The sequence below is a fragment of the Stomoxys calcitrans genome, chromosome 3 (assembly GCF_963082655.1).
Source record: "Stomoxys calcitrans chromosome 3, idStoCalc2.1, whole genome shotgun sequence".
NCBI lineage: Eukaryota > Metazoa > Arthropoda > Insecta > Diptera > Muscidae > Stomoxys > Stomoxys calcitrans.
Genome location: NC_081554.1, coordinates 89,476,809 through 89,495,905, shown reverse-complemented (window position 1 = coordinate 89,495,905; position 19,097 = coordinate 89,476,809). Strand labels below are relative to the sequence as shown.

Below are 19,097 nucleotides of genomic sequence, written 5' to 3'. Positions count from 1 at the left end.
CCGAAGGCAAGGCAAGGATACAGTCAAAATTTTACATATTTTACGTAAGTAGGTAGACAACACCAAAGTGTAATGCCTTTTTAAAGAGATTTTTTTATAATTTACAACACTGGCAACATCATCATGACTCGTAATTTCCACATACATACACACACACACGTATGCATGTAAGTTGTAGATATAACCTTAACAAATCGTCCTTGTCCCTAGGGTTTTGTTGCCTGATGACAACGCCCTATCGCATTTACGAAAATAATTCATACATTATATTAAGGAGTTTACCACCAAAACAACACAAAACATAATTAATTAAAACATAATATAATAAATTAATCTTCTACCCACAACCTATAAACGTTGTCACGAGCGAGCATGTGTACGAGTATGTGGTTGCGCCACCAGGTGTTATGAACATAAAATATATGTACTTACTGCCGTAAATAGTTTCCTCATTAACCACTGAGTTTGGTGTACGATAAATAACATTATTTGGCATTAAAGTTTCACCATGACTAATAGCAATTTGTCGTTGTTTGTCCCTTGTGTTGTGTGGAGTTCGCACTCGCTTTTTATGACCTCGTCCACTGGCACCGCCATCCTGCCGTGGCCTGTGCATTTTCTTGCCCTTGTCATGCATGACGCGTTCTGTGTCTTTAAGCATTTCCTGACGCCACAACTCAAAGAAGTAGTTGGGATCTGTGTAGAATTTCAGACCGTCTTTGCCATCATCCCGATAGACATTGAGCTTGTCCAAGGGTGGTGGTTTATCACATTGCGCATAAGTTTCGAGCATTGGGGCGGGCATTGTGGCTCGCGAAAATATTTGCTGATCAAAGTTTTTGGCAGATTTGAAAGCTTTCTTCCTTGTGATGTCGGTGAGGGGCACCTCTTCAACTGTACTATCTAGTTGGGTGACCTTTATGGCCAATCTATCGATGCGCGCCTGCAATGAGTTGGCACGATCTCCAATATTGCCCACATCGCGAGCCAATTCACCAAAAACATCTTCAGCATGTTTAGACAATGACGACAGTTGACGTATGATATTGGTCAGCGTTGTGTTGGTCACTGTTTCCAATTCCACAGATTGCAGTTCATCCTGTTGGTATACGGAACGGGCCACATGCACCGGCTCAATTGAACGTTTGGGCAGTGGCATTTTGTTGATCGAATCTCAATGCTGAGGCGGCAACAGAGTGTAAGAGAGAGTTCAAAAGTTTTTTTTAACGCCGTTTAAACATGAATCAATCTGAAAAAGAGACATAGAGCACAACAATTAGTAATGGAAAGTTAAAAGGAAGATATATACATATATTATATTGGGTTGCCCAAAAAGTAATTGCGGATTTTTTAAAAGAAAGTAAATGCATTTTTAATAAAACTTAGAATGAACTTTAATCGAATATACTTTTTTTACACTTTTTTTCTAAAGCAAGCTAAAAGTAACAGCTGATAACTGACAGAAGAAAGAATGCAATTACAGAGTCACAAGCTGTGAAAAATTTGTCAACGCCGACTATATGAAAAATCCGCAATTACTTTTTGGGCAACCCAATAGCTCTGGATTTAAGGTCTTGGGCCCATAAAAGGCGCATTTATTGTCCAATTTTGCCAAAATTTGGGACAGTGAGTTGTGTTACGCTCTTCGTCATCCTTCTTCAATTTGGACCAGATCGGTCCAGATTTGGATATAGCTGCCATATAGACTTTAAGATTTTGGGCCCATAAAAGACACATTTATTGTCCGATGTCGCCAAAATTTGGAACAGTGGGTTAAGATAGGCCCCTCGACATCTTTCTACAATATGGCACAGATCGATCTAGATTTGGATATAGCTGCCATATAGACCGATATCTCGATTTAAGGTTTTGGACCCATAAAAGGCGCATTTATAGGGAGGGATAGGGAGTTGTGTTGAGCCCTTCGACACCCCTCGTTTATGGTTATGGCTGCCATATAGACCGATATCTCGATTTAAAGTCTTGGCCGCTTAAAAAGCACATTCGTAATCCGAATTCGTTTCTACAGCGAAATCATTTACGTAATTTTACTCTATTTGAAAAGAAGTTTAAAAAACTTATTTTGCTTCACTTTTCAGGCATTGTTCAATCTTTCTATATCAATGGTATTGCTTCTTTCTGGTCTTTGTGTTTCTTTACTACTTCTACTATTTGAGACTTTGGCCATTTTGGGGTTTGGGGTAATTTATGAATATAATAGTAACGTTTTGAATTAATTATTAAAGTATAGTAATTATTTTATGTTTAAGGTATGATGTGTATATATCTTTTTTATTGGTATGCGGGTGAGCATCTGCTGTCCCAGTGCGTAGAACACACCTCTTTTCTTCACTGAGCTCTCTTCAGTCGTTTGATACCCGAATTAATTTTGGACTTCTGTAAGGGTCTGGGATGCCTGACGGGGTGACCCTCTAGTCGGTGAGACTTCTTTCGGTGTCTATTCCGGCTTTTGAGCTAGATATCTCCGAGTGAAAAGGTTTGCAACTGAGGTTGCCAGGCGTGTCCTTTAACTTAATCTTACCATGGTGGAGTGTATAAAAAATTTTAAACACTGAGGCAGCAGCCCTTGCCGATGAAGGACTTCATCGTGTCAATCCGCATAAGAAATTATAACAGAATAACCATTACACCACATTTCTCAAAACCCCATACCTCAACTTATGGGGTTTTGTCATATTGACACATAAACACTTAAAATAGCTTAGAAAACCTGTTGTCATAAATTTAGGCAAATGTTAAAAGAAAGATGGCAATGTTATCTCTGTTTTAAGGTTTTCCTAAATTTATAAACAAAAGGTTTTTTAGGCTATTTAGTGCGTTTTTTGACCGCTTTTATTATTTGTTATTTCAAGTTATGGGGTTTTGTCATATTTTCGCTGATATTCTTTGTCCATTTCAAAATGACTAATTTTTCTAAGCAGTTATAAAATTTGATATGTATTTCGTCGTTTGAGGGAGTATTCCACTCAGTAGCTTTCATCAATGCTGACTATCAATTTAAAATAACACTCTCCATGCATTTAATATGGTCTTCCAACTTTTTTTTTTTTAGCAATATACCGTTCAAATAAAACATAAAACAATATCTTATCTTTATGTTTTGGGGTTTTTAGACCAATAATAAATGCCATTTCCGAATGAATCCACAATGACTAATACAAATTGGAAATCAATTCAATATACAAAACGACACTAGCTTACAATATAATATACCTCTTCTTCCTAGGTGACCAAAGACGAAATTCATGATTTCATGGCCGAATGAATTAGAATTCGCTAAACGCTTCGATTTCAAACACCAAACTTCAAGATGCCTAAAGTTAGGTTAGGTGTATGCCTGTATTCTGTATGCCTAGCCTTATAAGCACAAACCCTGCTACGCGTACAGTGAGTTCTTTGAAGCTGGCTTATGTTACCCAGCTTCTTTGATAGAGCGGACAATATGATGCCGTTGCTTGGTAATATTATCAACACAATAATTTATTCAATCAGTTGGGTCAGTTGCTGATACGGTATGTAGGGTCTGTAGCTTACTAGGTCAGGTTAGGTTAGGGTACGGATATTAATCCGCCCCATGCTACTATGGACATAGACCTAATCCAGTAATCGGCTTGTTGTGCGCCCTAAAAACTAAAAAGTATGCTCGAAAAAGAAAATTTCAAGTTAGGAATTCCCTGCTACTTAGAAAATCCTTAATTATTTTCCTTGCCACGCCCCTAAGTTGGTTCATGTCAGGTATTGTAAATGCTAAGTAAATGCAAATTTTGCCCATTAACATTCCACTAAGGAACAGGGGCAAACTTCTCACATATCAATGAGTGCAGTCCGAATCAAGTTTTAAGCTCAATGATAAGCGGCCTCCTTTTTATAGCCCAGTCCGAACGGCGTGCCGCAGTGCGACACCTTCTTTGGAGAGAAGTTTTACATAATAATACCACAATTCCTCACAAATGTTGCCAGCACTAGGAGGGGAAAACCACCGTTGAAAATTTTTTTCTGATTGTCTCGCCAGAATTCGAACCCAGGCGTTCAGCGTCATAGGCGGACATGCTAACCTCTGCGCTGCGGTGGCCTCCCCACCTAAGTACCGGTGTCTTTTAGCCGCGAAAGCCAGGCAATGCCATAGGAAATGCTCCAACGTCTCATCATCTTCCCCACATGCCCTACACATGCTATCACTTGCCGCACCGATTTTACATAAGTGAGCTCTTAGTCCTATGTGTCCCGTTATAATACCAAAAGCTATACTGACCTCTATCTTACATCCTTTCCATAGGATTTTCGCCGTCCTACCGACTGTTTCGCTGTTCCACAGTGTTACATGCGCGTTCATCGCTCAGGCTCTTAACTAGGACTGCGTCGACCCGAAAGCCTTGGTTTTAACCGGCTAACTTAGTAGGTTACTAACTTGTAGCAAGTTGATGTTCCGAATAAATATTAACACATTGAATATTGATACCACCGGATTGACCCGACGATTCATCGGCAAGGGCTGTCGCTTCTGTGTCACGTACACTTCCTTTTTTGTCTTAGGGGAGGCACATCCCGGATCGTCTTCTCCGCACACTTCTGGAATGTGTTCTCCGCACGGAATTGAAAAGAACCCACGACCTTGGTTATGATCGGTTTGCCAGAACCGCCTCCATCACCGGTCAGTGTCGGAGATGTGTAACCTTTACATGGAGTGGGTGCATTTCCGATCTTTCTATGGCCTAACGTCACTACGGGAGTACTGTGCGAATATAAACAGCAGTGGGTCACAAGCATCGTCGGCGTCCCTGTCCTAGGATTATGTTCCGGGAAGTGTACCATTCTTACAATTGAATTGCAACAGTCTCCGAGGCAAGATAGATGAGAATGTAGATTTTATAGGAAAATATTTTGAAAACAAAAACTTGAAACACTGAGGCAGCAGCCCTTGCCGATGAAGGACTCCATCTTAGCAATTTAAACCATTACCCCACATTTCTCAAACCCTCATAACTTATTGGCAGCAGCGATCCAGGTGACAAATCTGACCAACATCTGCAGCCTGCACAGTTACCACGGATGCAATGTGGTACGCAGGGATAACTTAAGGAGTGGAAGTGGGGGATTGGCCTTCGTAATAAACCATTCCGTGCAATATAGATCCATCTCACCTGCGCCTGGCGCTAGTGACCACTTCATGGAATGTATGGGAATAGCTGTCAAGTCCGGTACTGGTACTCGCAAACGAGCGTATTGAGATTCGAGAGAGCTGAATCTGGAAATAATTGTCACGTGGACCATCTCCATCTGGGGACAAAGAACCTACTCGTGTGAAGACATAATAACTACATGCTCTTCAAGCAGCAACACCTATATGCTGTTATCGCAGGGACCATCCACATCATTATCTTCTCGATAGGTATCCTGCCCCCAAAGCCTTAAGTTGAATCTACGTTATCTGGAGCGAGAGGTTCAGCCCTACAAAAGAGACACGCCTACCTTATTCCCAGAGTTCCTGGATCTGGATATTCAACAGAACCAAGCCGACGAAAGATAGAACACACCACACTGCTACAACAACAGTAACATAATCGATTTTGTTTTTTGTTGTTCGATCTGGTGGCAGCCATATAGCTTTATGAATGCCATAATACCTTTTTTACCTTTTCCCTAATATCTCATCGGTAACTTAACACCACAGAAACGCATAAACCAATATACTACCCAAATTGTATTACCCAATTTGTGCAATTTTATGTATGTGGCCATGTAATATAAATTTTAATATAGCTAAGCTCCAGTCACAAACGATATTTTTGTCGTCCAGAAGTCTTCTCTCTAACAACAAAAAAGTCAGAATCGTTTTTAAGCTTCTTGCCTACGACTTGTGTACAACCCCACTTCGTACTTAAAATTAGCAAAAACTTACAAAAATGCCACGATTAAAATATGACACATTGAGCCGTCGTAAAAAATACTAACACTTACATATATGTAGTAATAACAATAACAATATCAATAACAACACACAGTCCAAAGAGAAGAGAATAAAAAAAACTCGAACCCACCACAATCAAAAAAAAAAACACACACCCATTTGTCAAAGAAAAAGGGAAAGAAAACATTTTGACTCACCAAGCCAAAAATGAATGAATAAGAATAGTGAAGTTGTAAAAAACACAAAACTCAAAACAAAATTGCCAACAACTTTCTGATATAAAATCACAGTGGTAGTAATCTCTATAGAGTAAATTGTGTTATCAGCACCCACTTTGTATCCATATGCCTATGCTTCTACTCATAGTAGGCAGCCGGAGACCAAACGGAAGACAAGAAAAGCAATACAAGAATAACAATAGATGATGATAATAACATAAATAACACAACAATATTATGCCGGTTGGGCGGCGGCATTCCCAGTCAGAAAAGTCAATCTCTGCCATTCTTTCAATAACCGAACAGAGTGTAAACATTTGGTGTGATTTGTAGTTACGCTTGATTTGATTGCCTGTTGGGGTAGGAAACAGCATCAGTAACACAGGATTAAAATTTGAATTTGCTTTGAAATTCGTTACTTCCGGAATGCAGTAGTGGTGCTTTGAGTAATTGGTGTGTACAATAATTCCTACAAATGTAAACCAAGGATAAACATGGATTTTACATATCAAAAAGAAATCTTTCCCACAACATTAACAAATTTTTTTTTTGTTATCATGGCTAATGTGATAGAAATTCCAATGACGTTATATCGAAACATGGAGTGAAGACATTTGAGCTGACGATAATCTCCCAAATTTAGCTTTTAAGAATATTCTAATGGAAGAAATCTGTACTGGGCAATTGCACATTCTAGAGAAATTTTCTATCCACAATTACGCACAAAAATGCAAATTTTGCCCATGAACATTCCACCAAGGAACAGGGGCAAACTTCTCACATATCAATGAGTGCAGTCCAAATCAAGTTTAAGCTCAATGATAAGGGGCCTGCTTTTTAAAGCCGAGTCCGAAAGGCGTGCCGCAGTGGGACACCTCTTTGGAGGGAGAAGTTTTACATGGCATAGTACCTCACAAATGTTGCCAGCATTAGGAGGGGAAAACCACCGCTGAAAACATTTTTTCTGATAGTCTCGCCAGGATTCGAACCCAGGCGTTCAGCGTCATAGGCGGACATGCTAACCTCTGCGCTACGGTGGCCTCCCAATTACGCACTGATCACATAGAAATCCATGATGTTTCTGCAGAAGAATAAAAAAAGCGTGATCAATGTTGTAATTGTATCATAGATGCGTTTTCGCAATTAATACGATTCAAATAAAACATATTAACGCACAGCCCTTGAAGCCGTCACACCTAATATGGTTGAAAAGTCTTCTAACCAAAGACGAAACGAGTCCCATAGTGGTTGGTGTGTGTTGCTATCTTCGGCTTTCCTTTTCCATTTGCAATCTCCGATCATTAAGCTAGTCTCGAAAGAGAAACAAACAAAAATTGTAAAATTTAATAATCTTCGCCCTAACAGGCATAAACTTGAAAAATTAAAAAATTCGGCAGAGCTTTGCCAGGATGCGAACCTGGGCACACGGAACAACAGCGAGAGCCTTTGTCTAGTGTTCAAAGCCATAAATACAACTTCCAACAGATGCACAAAATCATGTGTAGTATAATTGCCACAGAAAAAAAGTCTGTCATTACACAAAAACACATGCATTGGGAAACGTACAGCTAGTAGACAGGGTTATCAAGCGTGGTCAATGTGGTAATTGTATCATAGATGCGTTTTCAAATACAGCATACTCACGCAACAAATACAACATACTTAAGCTCAATGATTATAGCCCAATCCGAACAGACTCCCTCTATGGGGAGAAGTTTTAACACGGCATAGTACCTCACAAATGTCGCCAGCATTGAAAGGGCATAACCAAATGCAAATTTTGCCCATGAACATTCCACTAAGGAACAGGGGCAAACTTCTCACATATCAATGAGTGCAGTCTGATTCAAGTTTTAGCTCAATGATTCGACGTCGTAGCACCAGATTTCAACATAAAAATATCCACAAAGCCACATGGCTGTCACCCGATCAAAACACGAGAAACCAAATTGATCACGTTGTGATAGATGGAAGGCATTCATCCAGCTTGTTAGATGTGCGATCGATCCATGGAGCGAATATAGTTTCGGATCATTACCTTGTTGCAGCAAAGGTTCGCACCCGTTTGAACATGGCGAGGAAAGTACGATCTGACACTGCACGGAAGCTGGACATTGAAAAGCTGCAGACACAACAAATGGCAGTGGCATACCCCACTCGACTGACCCAACTGCTTGATGAAAGCACTCCTTGTTCCGATGATATAATGGCGCAGTGGCAAACAATTGCCCACTCCATGGAAAATGCCGCGTAATCCGTACTTGGGTACCGAAAGCCTCCTCCAAAAAACCCATGATACGACCAAGAGTGTCGAGATGCTACTGAAGCCAAGAATGCGGCATATAGAGCAACCCTGCAATCAGTAGCAACGCGCCAGATGAAGGAGAGGTATCGGCAGAAAAGGAGAGAGGAGAAACGTCTATTCCGCAGAAAGAAAAAGGAAATGGAAAGACGTGAGTTCGAGCGAATTGAGATGTACAGGAGTCAGAATGAAGTGCGGAAATTCTACCAAAGAATTAAACACCAAACCGATGACTTTAGTGCAGGCACATCCTCCTGCAGAGACAAAGAAGGAAATCTGGTAACTGACACAGACAACATACTGAGGATATGGAAAGAACATTTTACCCAACTGCTAGTGTCCGATGTTAGCAGCGAAGAGGATACCGCAGAACCATTCCCTGATGATGGTATAGAATGTTTACCTCCTAATCAGAATGAGGTCCAAGTAGCAGTAACCCGACTAAAGAACAACAAGGAAGCAGGAGCCGACGGGTTACCCGCTGAACTATTTAAGACCGGAGGCGAAACGCTGATAGGGCGTATGCATCAGCTTATCTGCGCAATCCGGCTAGAAGAACGCATACCCGATGATTGGAACCTCAGCATACTATGTCCCGTACACAAGAAAGGAGACAAGACGGAATGTGCCAACTACAGAATGTATCATCGCATACAATATACTCTTGAGCGTACTGTGTGAAAGATTAAAACCTAAAGTCAATGAGATAATTGGGCCCTATCAATGCGGCTTTAGACCAAGTAAATCCACCCTAGACCAGATATTCACACTGCGCCAAATCCTGAAAAAGACCCAAGAAGGACAAATCAACACCTACCACCTCTTTGTTCACTACAAAGCCGCCTTCGATACTTCTTTACGTTCAAAGGTATTTCAAGCCATGTCTGAGTTTGGTACTCCTGCAAAATTAATAAGACTCTGCAGGATGACACTTGCTGATACGCGTTCCTCAGTAAGAATAGGAAAGAATCTCTCCGAACCATTTAATACCAAACGAGGTTTCAGACAAGGAGACAGCCTCTCGTGTGATCTCTTTAATATCCTGCTGGAGAAGATTATACGAGATGCAGAAGTGAAAGGATATGGCACACTAATCACAAGAGAGCACATGCTACTCGCCTATGTCGACGATATCGATATCATAGGTCGGTTACCGGAAGAAGTAACTGCAGCCTTTGAAAGAATCGAAAGAGAGGCAGTGAAAATGGGTTTGGCAATAAATGGAGATAAGACGAAATGGGTGGTTTCCACTCCCAAAAAGCCTTGTACAACCGAGCAGATAAAGAAATTGGAGAAAGTTGGGAACCACAACTTTGAGATAGTCAGTAACTTTATCTACCTCGGCACCATAAAAATATATGGACCAGTTTGCGTTAACGGAGAATATAGGCGACGTATGAACAACGAGCTGTATGACGACGATAGCATAGTTACACGCATCAAAATACAACGGCTGCGTTGGCTAGGTCATGTGGTCAGAATGGATGAAGAAGCTCCAGCAAAGAAGTCTTTTGAAGGCAAACACGGTGGTACACGCAAACCGGGAAGACCAAAAGCCCGATGGAAAGATCAAGTTGTGGGAGACACCTCGAAACTTGGTATCAGAGATTTTAGAATGAGCGCAGAAGATCGAAGCGCTTGGAACGCTAATCTACGTTCGGCTAGTGGAAGAAATATTCTGTCATAGCCAATTAAAGTAAGTAAAAGTAAGATTTGACGTCATTGGCGGACATGCCAACTTCTGCTCCACATGACCTCCTTAATATTATTTAACGCCCGATTTAATTGGAAAAGTTCAAATTTGAGGAAAACCCAAATTGGCCCCAATAGCTGAATGAAAAAAGGCCTCATGGAAAATGGGCCCAAAAGTTTTATTGTTGTTCTCCAAATAATTGTTTCGAGACATATTTTCATTTTGAATTTTGGGTGAAATTTTGTTTCGATTTAAAGTGGGCTTGATTTGTTCTAACCTCAAAACCAAAGCAGTTCTTTTGGTTCGATACCAAAAATATCGAAAAGTAGCGCCAAACGGTGGAGCATATTTTAAATAACCATAAATTCATCAAGCATAAAAATTTGACATAATTATCTTAAATAACCAATAGGACAAACACAATGAACCCTCTTTAACAACCTCCCTTGCCCTATCTAAAAACAAAATCTAAACAAGCTTGATTATATCGTTGTTGATCTAATATTAAGTATTTTTGAGTGTTTTTATTTACATTCTTTTTATTACATACCAAACCATCGAGCAAAAGCAACCTAATTGATATGCGTGTTAAAGTATTATGAAATAAATTTCTCTAACCAATATATGAAGATAATTGTGAATATTGTTTAGATTAGAAACGATTCAATTATGGATTTGTGAATAAAAAAACAAAAAATGAATAGCGCTTGATTCAAAGATATCATCACCTTGGAAGAAAAAATTAAAAACGCAGAAGATTTTATGAATTGCTTTGAGGCCTCAAGAAATTAACACGGAGTATCTGTTCGTTATTTGAGGTGGAGTTTAGACTTTATAAATGCACCTAACAAACCGAATTGCCGCCAAATCGGGAAAAAGTGAACCTTTAAACACCTCCAGAAATTAATTCGGGGGACCGATTCATAATCTATCCCTAATTATGGATTATAACTCACAGACATGTCATAGAGGGTGCGCCGGGTTTTGAGAAGTAAAGTCAGAGGATTGATTTATTTCAAAGCTATATGCAAATCGCCAAAAACCAAACAAAATTCTAAATTTGTACACCAATTATTGTCCGAACGCCAACAAGATTCCGACACAGATAGATGGACATGGTTAAGTGGACTTAAAATAACGAATACGATTTCAAGATGTTACAAACTCAATGATTAGCCTATCGTATACCCATTCTTTGGTAAAAGGAACAAAAAATGTTTACGCAAAGACAACGGGCCGAACCTTTCATCAAACTATAGCAAGTATGCTTTTTATCAACTAATTAAAGTTGGAGTATAGGTTATCTTAAGATTAGTGGTATTAAGAAATAAAAGAAGATAACAATTTCAACAATCGATTTGAAACCACAGAAACGCACAGTTGCGCTTTTCCACGTTGAAGCAATACTACTGCCAGTTAAATGGGTCAAAAATATGCTGAAACTGATATGATTTGTTTTTAATTGAATTTTACCACCCTCCGTTACCTTTTGAACCTAAAGCAATTTTTATTGTTTAAAGCAGTCTTTCTGTACACTTCTCCTTTCATTTAACAAAAGTGGTGAAACAGAATTGTGCAAATTTTGCCAATATCATATTTCACTTTAAGTTTTGTGGGTCACCACTGGCCACCTTGCTCCCTTAGAACTGTAAGTAAAACACACTTATTGCAATGTAACAGGGACGTAGGCAGAGAGGTGGGGGGCTATTATTCAAAACATTGTAAACAAGAGGGAGAATTCACTATCTGTTGCATTTTACAATTCATTGTTAAGGTGAGGTAATCAAACAGAAATCAATTAATTTAAATGTTTTACGAATGATTGGCTCCTCGAGAATAGTAATAACCGCAAAAGCATTTTTTTATTTAAGTGAATACTATTCATACATTTGATTGAACACACATTCATACATATCTGAAAAGCAATTGCCGATGAGATCACTGAGGGAGAAATTGTATGATTATTGTCATCGATGGATGGCGAAGTTTTAATTTCAGTCTAGTAAGTTTTCCAAATCGAAGATCCCTTGTTCTATTGTGTTATACTTGATACAATATCCGATGTTCCAGGCAGTGTGGATTACACTCTACCTGAGCCGCTTTTTGACAAAAATTACTGTACCACTATTATCGATAGAACAGATTGGAACTACGATATCCCTGGTAACAGAAATTACATAGACTTCTATACGGATGATTCCAAACTAAACGACAACGTGGGCTTTGGGGTGTCCTCTAAAGTTCTAGAACTGGTCATATCGAAGGGATTATCCAAACACTGCAGTGTGTATCAAGCAGAGATCCCTGCAATTAAGGAAGTGGTGGAATGGCTAATACATAATGTCATTACGACGATTGGCATAAATATCTTTCAGAAGGCCAGGCAGCCATTAAATCCCTGGAGAATGTATTTCTGAACACAAAAACCTCGACTGTCGCAGATCTCTCAACGAGATGGCTGAACAGTTCAAAATTCGCCCGTTCTGGGTGCCGGGCCACAGAGATATTCCAGGGAATTCTAAAGCAGAAGAGCTTGCGAGACTAGGAACTACCTTACACACCTTAGGGACACTGAAATCTGTGGGAATGCCACTAGCGACATGTAAGCCAAGTTTTCAGGACCAGACCCGAAGGGCAACGAATGATAGATGGTCACAAAGAGGGGGCTGTGAAAATAAAAGAAAAGAAAATAGATAGGAACAAAGGTTACCAACACACAAGTAGAGTTGCGGACTGGAGGTTTTGAGGCGGGTTCGGAGTTGAACACGCTTGCGCCGACTCGGAACAGCTCTCCGACACCGGCTTTATACTACGACTGAGACTCCGACCCGGGGCCGGGGCCGGAGTCGAGGGTCAGACTCCACAGACCTACGCTCAAGACATAAAAGTCAGGCAGTTCAGACTTCTACTCAATCCCAGAATGACAACAGGACTAAATTACTGGAGAAAATACTGGCACAGAAAGAGTTGTTAAGGTACGTATTCAGTTGCGAAACTCAAAAAAAAGAAAACAAACAATGAAATCACACAGAGAAAAATAAGAGCGATACTGACACGTAATGAGGAATCAACTTATGGTAGCCAAACTTAGAATCCAATATGCAATTTCTATTTGGATTTAAATTTGACGCTGCAAAATATCAAGCAATGAACTGTAGGCCCGAAAGACGGGAGTTTTGAGAGAAACATTACAGTACTGAGGTTAGCATTAGCCATGCTTGAAACGTATGACATTCATTCTCCATGGTCATGAAGGATGCCGGCACGGGATAACTTTGAGCACCTGTCTGTGCGGTGTTCATTGCTGTAACGAGAAGCTTAGCTCGCAGCTAATGGTTACAGGTTGCGGATAGTGGAATGCTCCATACGGAGTAGCTGCAACGGCAGTCGCGGACAATAAGTGTTACCGAGCGGAGAGTCTCAGTGGAAGGTCGGGAGCACCGGCTCTTGCACAAATACTGAGTACCTATGATGCTCGATATGACAAAGCGAGTTAATGGAGCCTTTAATTAACCAATGACCACCATGTTCCACGGCGATCGATCGTTTGCACCGGACGAGCTTGCTCACCTACAGGAGCTTGACGAGGATTCCCATCTCCATGAAAATGTGGCTACGATAAAAACAACAAGGATCCCAATGGGTCAATCCGGTACGTACAACCGGCTGACATGATTCTCCTCGCCGACATCATACCCCCTGCAGAAGAACGCCTCCTCCGAGGTCATGCTTTCTTATCCCCAGGATAAGTGTCGTTCTGTTTCGTGCAAACCATGTCAACCTCATTCGCAATGTAATCGCAGAAAACGTTCTCGCCGCCAAGAAGCTCGCACAAGGCAGGTTTCAATGGTTTCGCAACCTCATGATGTCCCGGAACCCAGCATAGCTCGATAATTGCAATAATGTTGGTAGCCGCATACCAATGAAGAGTCGAAACCGTGCAAGCATGCGGAAAGTTGCACACCAATAAATGGCAGACTGATTGACCTGTAATCCTTGGGCACGTAGTGGACAAGCTATCCTATCGCCTATTTTTTTTTGCAAATCCTTCATTGTTGCGGTAACAAATTTTAAAATAGTTTTTCTTAACCCTCCACCATAGGATGGGAGCCTACTAATTTCGTCATTCCCTTTGTAAACATCGTAATGTTGATCTGAGATTACAAGGTGTATATATTTTTGATCGTCTTGACATTCTAAGACAATTTAGACCTATCCGTCCTTCTGTTTGTCTGTGGAAAGCACGGTAACTATCACAGGAATAAAGGTAGGTGTTTGAAATTTTGCACAAATACTTCTTATTAGAGTAGGTTAATTGGGATTGCAAATGGGCCATATCGGTCCATGTTTTGATATAAATTCCATATAAACCCACCATGGATCTTGACTTCTTGAGCCTCTACAGGGCACAATTCTTATCCGACCTGTTGTTTTGTTATAATTTTCATTCCACAATGACTTCTACATTGGCCTCTAACATCCAAACTAAGTATGGTGCGATTTGGCCCATGTTGTTGTTGTAGCAGTGTGTTGTACACTGAGGCGGCCGATGAAGGAATCCATCGGGTCAATCCGGTACGTACAGCCGGCTGCCATGGGATTGTCTGTTATAGCTTCAATAGCAAAGTAATTCTTATCCATTATCCGAATTGTGTGATTTTTTTTTCCACTACCAAATTCCACTCCAAGGGCGCCCCGGTAGCCGAGTTGGTAGCGTGCTTGGATTAGCAGTGCAGGGGTCGTGGGTTTGATTCCCGCAAGAAGCCTCGCTCTGTTGCTATTGTGGTATCACAATGGACCTTAAATTGTCTAAGTGAGTATGTAAAGGACTGCCACTCTTACCTAACTTCAACTCTCCATCATCGGGAGTATGGTCCGAATCGGTCCATAACCTAATATAGCTCCAATAGCATAGCAATTCTTGTCCATTATGCAGGGCAAAGAACTTGACAAATGCGATCCATGGTGTAGGGTATATAAGATTCGGTCAGGTCGAACTTAGCGCTCTTTTTTTTAACCCACACAAGAGATTGAATGTTTACAGTACCATCTTTAAACAAACAAAGCGTCCCGAGCCCAATTCGGGGAGAGTCTACTCTTTTTGTGTTGACGCACACAAATAAATTTAAACCTCTAGTTGTCTCACCCAAATTAGGGTCTCGGGGAACATATTTTCAGGTTGCACTTTTTCTTCCCAACGGATATACAAATAAGACTAAAAAGCGATATAGTATGTAATTGTTTTCAACTTCCTTGTGTAAGATGAAAACATGTGTAGAAAATGTTTCCAGGGTCAACTGGCAATACCAACATCGGCAAAGGGAGTACTTCTTAAAACAGTTGGTCAATTAAGTCTAAAACTCACATAACGTCACCTTCTCTCTTTCTCTCTGTTGTGCTCTCCGCACTCCTAATAAAAACCACTTTCAAGGTTAAACGAGGGTTGCTATATAAGTTTCTGGCTTAATAATGAAGAAATGAAGCTTAAGAATAAGACCGCAAGGTTATCTGTTTCTATTACAAATAGAAGTACAAAAAACCCTTTTTTGCAAGTAAGGCAAAAAACGTGTTACTGCTTTCATTTTTATATGAAGTGGAGTAATTTCCTTTGTTGCTGCACTACAATGGGGAAAAATACTCGCAGAGCATAGTTTCAGCCTAGAAGACATATCTTTTTTTACAAATCCTGCTGACGAGTTTGGGGGTTCCAAACGAAATCACGATCTAGGAAACCAGTCAAATGCTATTACGAAGCAAAAACACATTTTGTACCTAACTTTAAAAAAGGGGTTTTGTCAACGAACAATATCCGATTGTATGAATTATTTCAAGACCGAATAAATTTAGCGTTAAACGTGGAAATGCAAATATTTATGATCAAAAATTGTTTTAATTTCCAGCATGATTTATACACTTTTGCATGCGGTCAAACCAATTGGCGCTTTTCCCATTACGATCGAGACACCTCCTAAACATGGTTATTGAAAGCTTCAACAGCATTTTTTGGAGAGGAAAATCATTGACCGTTATCCTAATGTGACGGAAAAGAAAGAAGTCATTGGGTCACAGCTGTGCAGATGACCCAAAAAATTTGACGTTTCGGCCGATGTGTGAGAGAACTCGCATTGTCATGGTGAACAATGTTTCGTCTTCTCTTGTTTTTTCGGATTTCTCCCAAGACTCGGGCAATCAAATTTTGATGTACAACTCAGAATTGACCGTCAAGCGGAACAATGATCACATGGCCCGTTTTGTCGAAGAAATAGTCTACCATTTGCTGCAAAGTGAGTCTTCCACGAACAACTTTCATTGGATTTGGGTCTACTTCGAAGACCCGTCGATTGTTGTTTTGGGCTCATACGCATAGATACACTATTCGCCACCTGTGACGATCTTATAAACGCATTTGAAACACTGCGATCGTATTTTTTTAAAACTTCTTTACGGCTAAATGTTCATGCAATATCGAATGTATGCTGGTGGAAGAAATGACCTGATATGCCTCTATTTCAAGGTATGCCACATGAAGATCTTGCATTATAAGTTCACGCACGGCATCAATGTTCTCTGATACAACGGACGTTTTTGGACAACCTTCATGGAATACGACATAGAGCGGGCGTCGGCCACGACTGAATTCATTAAAATAGTTTTTCAGATTGCTATAGGACGGTGTTTCATCGTCATACAAAGATTGAAGTTCATCAATGCACTCAAGCCGGGAAAATCCATGTCGAAATTGAAGTTGTTGTTCTTATTGTTGTTATTGTAACCACATTTTCATGTGGAGGTAGCGATCCTCGTCAAGCTCCTGTAGATGAGCAAGCTCGTTCAAGGTGGACATTGGTTAATTAAAGGCATCAATAACTCTCCATGTCATATCGAGCATCGTAGGCACTTCGTGCAAGAGCCAGTGCCACCCGACCTCTCACTGAGAGTCTCCGCTGGATACCGTTGATTGTCCGCGACTGCAGTTACAGCTACTCCGTATGTAGCATTCCACTATCCGCAACCTGTGGACGCAACCGGAAGCTCACAGCAAAGCTTCTCGTGACAGCAATGAACACCACACAGATCGGACCTCAATGTTCCCGCTTGTGTTGTGCTCACAGCTATCCCGTGCCGTATGTGGAGGTGGGGATTCTCGTCAAGTTCCATTTGTAAGCAAGCTCTTTCCGGCCTATAGCAGCGATCGCCGCGGGAACGTTGTGGCCATTGCTTATTTAAAGTCGCCAATAACTCGCCTTGTCGTATCGAGTAAAATAGGCACTCAGTCTTCAAGCAAGAGCCGGTGCCGGCCGGCGTCTTACTGAGATTCTCCACTCGATACCGCTGATTGTCCGCGACTGCAGTTGCAGCTACTCCGTGTATGAAGCATCTCACTATCCGCAATCTTTAAATACGCCCGTTAGCTCTCAGCTAATTTTCTCTTAATGACAATGAACACCACACAAATCGGAACTGAGAGTTCCAACCCGTATGGTGCTCATAGCCATTCTGTGCCGCGACGTCCAAAGTTGTAAAAAATGTTCGCAGGAAAATATTCACGAGTTAATTCCATTTTTCCAATGGAAATGTCAGATTGGACCTGGCAAAACTTAGTATCGCCTAGACCAAACACTTATATAGCAGTCCTCGTATTTGTATAAGTGGCGAAACTCTATAATAAATGCCATTTACACAATTTTTGTTTTATAGAACAAAAAATGTTAATTTAGAAAACTCTTCCATAATACTTTCATACATCGCTCAACATATGTATGCTTGTCTACCTTTTACTCTCATATAAATCATAATGACAAGTCTCTGTGCTGCGTACTACAAACGTCCGACCCTTTTTACATATTGTATATAAAAAAAACTCAATTGAGGTTTTCCGGTATCATATGAAGCGCATAGAAATATGTATACAAGTAATGATAACGACATCATCACCATTATGGAAACTGAATGCAACTACTATAACCATTGGATGAAGAAAAACAGCATTTAAAGCATCAAGAGAATCTGCGTTTAGAAAAATGTAGATGAAATTGCATGGACACCAAAAAAAGTAACGTCAGACCACAATTACGAGCAGTAAGAGGGCCAGCTAATAAACGAATGTAGAACACTCACAAATCCAAGTGTGCAAATTCAAACTAGAAAAGCTTTTTGTTTTTTATAAATAGTCTTTTGGAGTCCCTAAGTAGGTTGAATCTTTACTCCAGGGGATTGCGATCTGTTCATCATTGCGTTGAAGATATTAAGTCACAGTAGCATTGAGGCGGTGTAGTCAGAGTAGGATTAGAAGGCAGCGATTTCACAGACAGATTATGAAGTAAAGCAGTGTGAGAGTGTTCGTTTTAAGAAGCACAGGAGTCAAAATGAGTACCTGGACCAACCGATAAGTCGAAATAAGTAAACTCGTGTAACCGTAGTAATATTGGTGTTGCTGATGTAGCCACATATTTGCATGTCGACTAAGCGGACCTACATCAATTGGTAGATGAAGTTCTTTAAATGACACCACGTACAAAGTTGCTACCAAATTGGATAATATTAACGCCTCGTAAAGGCTTAAGAGGTAAAATCAGTACTACAGTTTATACGGGAGCTTTGGCAGGTTAAAGCACGGTTTATGGCATACACCACACACCACGTGCAATCTTCTGCCAAATTGGATAATAATTACATCTTCTAGAGCATCAAAAGTGCAGTATACGCGCTGGCGGATGTATTAGAGAAGTACAAGGCAGATATTACCGCCTTACAGGAAGTGCGATGGACTCCCAGTCCATCGTCACCATAACACCAAACGGTGACGAATTAGTCGGAGACGGTGACGGTTAGTCGGAGACTGAAGCACCTTGTCTCCAGGTTTACTCCGGTGGATGAGAGGCTAGCCACAATTCGCATAAAAGCCAAATTCTTCAACATCAGCCTTATTTGTGCCCATGCCCCGACGGAAGACAA

The 19,097-nt window shown here is 40.6% G+C and overlaps 1 protein-coding gene across 9 annotated transcripts in view; it reads right to left on the bottom strand.

Moving 5' to 3' along the window:
• LOC106088707 (actin-binding protein WASF2) overlaps positions 1-19,097 on the bottom strand; it is a 74,681-nt gene that overhangs the window by 35,200 nt on the left and 20,384 nt on the right. For 8 of the 9 annotated variants that reach the window (XM_059366155.1, XM_059366157.1, XM_059366152.1 and 5 more), the window contains one exon: positions 433-1,249. In XM_059366155.1, the coding sequence (XP_059222138.1) occupies positions 433-1,159 (727 nt within the window). In that variant the 5' untranslated portion in view covers positions 1,160-1,249. Of the gene's footprint in view, positions 1-432; positions 1,250-12,703; positions 12,809-19,097 lie in introns of all 9 variants that reach the window. The other variant, XM_059366151.1, reaches the window with a different exon arrangement.